We start from the raw sequence: 4,492 nt of genomic DNA, 5'->3' as shown, positions 1-4,492 counted from the left end.
CTGTGCCCAGCCAGTGCCCTTCAGAGAGGCACGTTTGTGCGGGGGCCAGTGCACAGAGGCAGAGATGTGGTCTGTGAGCACTGACAGGGAAAGACCTGGCACAGGGAGATACGTCCCACAAGGAAAGTCTCCTGACATCCAGGATATTGCAAGGACTGATAGGAAACTTCAGACAGAATTGTTGTGGAAGGGAGAATCAGAAAGCTCTCTCTGACCATGTGCAGTGCAGACCCCTTTCTCTGAGGCATCCCCCTGGCCTGCTCTCCCCCCAGCAAAGCCTCTGCCCTCAGGGCTGGGGGTCCCGAGGCGTGAGCCACCCCCTCTGCAGCCAGAGCTCCAGCAGAGCCGCGGTGCAGCTCTGCAGCCACGTGCCCCGGTCCCTCTGCAGAGCACAGGGGCTGAGAGCAGCTGCCCGGCAGTGTTGGTGTGTGGGAGGTGGCGAGCAGAGCTGGGCAAGGGCAACGCTGCCCTCAGTGCCTGGCTCGCTCGCCCTGGACACTCTTACCTAGACCATCAGTGCAATTTTACTTCTTTCTCTGCCGTTTTGGGTTAGTTTTATTCTCTAGCTCTTGCTGTCAGGCTCTCTGGGGATGGGTGTTTCAGCTGCAGAGTCACACTCTGACCTTGTGGGTCCTCTCCTGCAGGTGTGTCCATGGGAACAAGTGTCCCAGCTTTCCTCTCAGCTGTGGGGCTGTGGGCAATGCCCTATGTGGGGCTGGGCAAGGGGCTGGTTCTCCCTGAACCTGATGCTCTTGTTAGGGCACTTGGCTACCTCCTTGAAGTTCCCTTCCAAGCAGCAAGTTGCCCTCCAGAGTGGAAACCTGTCCCCTCGCACCCATTAGTGATCTGAAAGCCCCACATAGAAGCGTAGAGTTTCTGTGATGGAGAAAACACTGTTGGGGTGGGTGAAATGAGCTGTGTATCCTTTGCTGTGGGTGGGATGGTGAGTTCTGATAAAAGTCTACAACCTTTACTGGTCTGTGGTGGGTCAGTCCGTTCTCAGCAGTGCCTTGTGGTATTTCAGGGTAACATGGGAGTGTGGCCACCATTCATCTCAGGAAGGTGCAAGCCCACAGAAACTGGGAACCAGAAGGACAGACCACCTCCCCTCACTGTGCACTCACCCACAGGCAATCCTCTTGCCTCACAGACCTCACTCTGTTCCACCGGAGGGCAGCAAAAATGCTCTGCTTTTCTGTCATCCGAGAATAGGCAACAGGAGAGATGGGGGGGAGCTGTGAAAAAAACTAAAGCTCTCTTACAGTGCCTTCACCCTTCCCGTTCCTTAGCACTGGCGCTGCAGACGCTGACCAGCCCTTCTGCGTTGGCACTGGTTTCAGAGGACAAAGTTAAACACCAGGACTGGTCCCTGCCCCCACCCACTGCTGCAGAGTGGGGCTGGCTGGTCAAGAGCCCGTGGGCAGATGCCCTGCTCTTCATCACCCACACGGCCAGCACCAAGCAGGGCTGCAGCCACACAGCTGCAGGAAGGTCTCCGAGAAAAGAGAGGGATGTCTGTGTGTGACGGGGGGATGGTCTGTGGGAAATGGCTTTGATTTTGCTTGCAGAAGTCTCCCCTAAATTATCACTGTCTTTTTCTCCTGTGACAGGACCATATGCCCAGAGGCAGCACATGTCCAACAGCAGCTCCATCACCCAGTTCCTCCTCCTGGCATTGGCAGACACGCGGGAGCTGCAGCTCTTGCACTTCTGGCTCTCCCTGGGCATCTACCTGGCTGCCCTCATGGCCAACGGCCTCATCATCACTGCCATAGTGTGCGACCACCACCTGCAAACCCCCATGTACTTCTTCCTCCTCAACCTCTCCCTCCTCGACCTGGGCTCCATCTCCACCACTCTCCCCAAAGCCATGGCCAACTCCCTCTGGGACACCAGGGACATCTCCTACCCAGGATGTGCTGCACAGCTCTTCCTGATTGTCTTTTTCCTTTCAGCGGAGTGTTCTCTCCTCACCGTCATGGCCTATGACCGCTACGTGGCCTTCTGCCAGCCCCTGCACTACGGGACCCTGCTGGGCAGCAGAGCTTGTGTCCACATGGCAGCAGCTGCCTGGGCCAGTGGGTTTCTCAACTCCCTCCTACAGACAGCAAATACTTTTTCACTGCCGCTCTGCCAAGGCAATGCCCTGGGACAGTTCTTCTGTGAAATCCCACAGATCCTCAAGCTCTCCTGCTCACACACCTACCTCAGGGAAGTGGGGCTTCTAGTGATTAGTTCCTGTTTAGTCTGTGGATGTTTCATTTTCATTGTGCTGTCCTATGTGCAGATCTTCAGGGCTGTGCTGAGGATCCCCTCTGAGCAGGGACGGCACAAAGCCTTTTCCACGTGCCTCCCTCACCTGGCCGTGATCTCCCTCTTTCTCAGCACTGCCATATTTGCCTACCTGAAACCCCGCTCCATCTCCTCCCCATCCCTGGACCTGGTGGTGGCAGTTCTGTACTCGGTGGTGCCTCCAGCAGTGAACCCCCTCATCTACAGCATGAGGAACCAGGAGCTGAAGGACGCACTGAAGAAGCTGATGCAGTCAGGTGTATCTCAGAAGCAACAAATTATCCATGTCCCTTCACAAGGCATTTCCACTTCATTTCTGGAAACTCCAGTGCGTTTAGCATTCTATTTGTGACAATCCTGTTTTTCTAGAAATGTCTGAATCTGTTGCACGTGGGAACCCAGCCTGTCTGACCTGGTGTTCTTTGTACATATGCATGGGTGGACAATTAACCTTGACTCCTGGCTCACATCTCTGTAATAAAAGGAGGATTTCTCAGTTCCAATGTTTGGACTTTTGGCACTAATTCCAAAGCCAAGCTGAGGAACAAGCTGCAGGAATTGTTTCCTGAACAACGTCTCTGATCTTGGGTTCCCCATGGCTTAGGGGAGGAGGGCATGGGGCAAGGCGTTAGGGCATGGGCCTGTGTTGAGCCTTGGCGTGTGGGGGCCCAGTGCCCATGGGAATGGTGGGTGACCAAGAGGGATGTGCCTGGGACCATCTCCCTGGGCTTTCAGGCACCGCTGCCCTGCACAGCAGCACCGCCTGCTCAGGGCCATGCCTGAGACCACATCCCTGGGCAAGAGCAGGTGTCTCTGTGGATGCCCCAGCTGGGGCAGGCTGCTGTGTCCCTGGTGCAGCAGGAGGTGCCTGGGGAGCCCCCAGGCCAGCAGCCTGGTGCTGGGGACAGGGACTGGCCCCGAGGGGCTGCCAGGAGTGGGCAATCAGGGTCCCTGTGAGAGAGGAGCAGCAGACAGAGGGAGGCAATGGCCTCTGTGTCCTCATGCCATGGCTGGTGCCAGCCCTGGGGCTGACTGGCAGGAGGAGACCCCTCTCTGCCCACCAGCATCTCCTGTGCCCTTGTGATGGTCTATGGCCATGGGGTGAGTGCCCAGAGCTCTGCAGCCCCCTTTGGGTGGGCAATTGCATGGGGCCAGCCCCGCGTGGGCTGCTGTGTCTGCCTGGGCTGGGGAGAGGGCAGGGGAGGTGGGCAGAGCTGGGGGGGGGGGCTGGGCTGGGAAGGGCCAGGGAGAGGGAAACCCCAGTGAGAGCTCAGCTGTGTGGGTGTGCAGCGTGGGGGCACACAGCAGGGTGGTCCTGGTGCAGACCCAGGGGTCATGGTGAAGCCAGCAAGGCACCAAAGGAGCGGGACTGAGGGGCCAGATCTGTGCCGTGTTCCCTGCACACCCTCAGAAAGCTGCAGAAGGGAAATTTTCCCCACAAATTCCCAAACACTGCTCATTTCCAAGCCTGGTCATATACCCCAGCCCTCATTAGGGACCACTGCTGCATGGTCACCTCTGTCCTCCTCCGTTGCCCAGCGATACCCAACTCCATCACCATTTCTAAATATAAAGGGAGCCACCTTCCTACTGACACTTGTTACACACAAGTCCCATAGCTCTTGCCACAGTTGGTCTCTCAGGGAAGGCCATTGTCAGACACCTCCAACAAGATCATGTTCTCATGGCATGGTGTTCTAACAAATATTGATTGAGATCCCACCAGCTGGCCTGGGTCCAGCGCTCCAGTCTTTCATTCAGAACAATTTCTCAAATAATACTCTTGCTCTCTCAGCCTCCAATTGCCCATAATATGCTCCAGGTCCTAACCATCCTTCTGGCCTCTGCAGGACTTGCTGTGATGTGTCAGGGTCTCTCTTGTGCTGGGGAGCCTTGTTGTGGGCTCAGCAGTCCTGATGTGGTCCTGTGGTGGGTTAACCTTGGCCAGTGGTGAGACAACCATCACTTGTTGTCAGCTGCACTGACTCAACAGGACAAAGGAAAAAAATAAACCAGCAATGCTCATGGGTCAAGATAAAGACAAAGAGATCTCTTAATGATTCTTTTCATGGCCAAAGAAGTGTCGTCTTTTCCACATGCCACACAAAGATGTGTGGCAAAGATTAATTTATTGCCAATTAAAAAAGTGTTTGGATTGTGAGATACTATGCAGGAGAAACAATGGCAGAGAAAACCTGGC

General features: G+C 55.7%; 1 protein-coding gene across 1 annotated transcript; it reads left to right on the top strand.

The window, feature by feature from the left end:
- The first annotated feature begins 1,633 nt into the window (after window positions 1–1,633).
- Window positions 1,634–2,644, top strand: LOC129783453 (olfactory receptor 14A16-like). The gene has a single exon (XM_055793418.1). The coding sequence runs from the start codon at window positions 1,634–1,636 to the stop codon at window positions 2,642–2,644; it is 1,011 nt and encodes a 336-aa protein (XP_055649393.1).
- The last annotated feature ends 1,848 nt before the right edge of the window (window positions 2,645–4,492 follow it).

The sequence above is a fragment of the Falco peregrinus genome, unplaced genomic scaffold (genome assembly GCF_023634155.1).
Source record: "Falco peregrinus isolate bFalPer1 unplaced genomic scaffold, bFalPer1.pri scaffold_42, whole genome shotgun sequence".
NCBI lineage: Eukaryota > Metazoa > Chordata > Aves > Falconiformes > Falconidae > Falco > Falco peregrinus.
The sequence above is the reverse complement of the archived record's forward strand: the minus strand, read 5'-3'. Positions and strand labels throughout refer to the sequence as shown.

Coding starts and splice junctions, on each gene's coding strand:
- LOC129783453 (XM_055793418.1), top strand. CDS start 1,634: ATGTCCAACAGCAGCTCCATCACCCAGTTCCTCCTCCTGGCATTGGCA.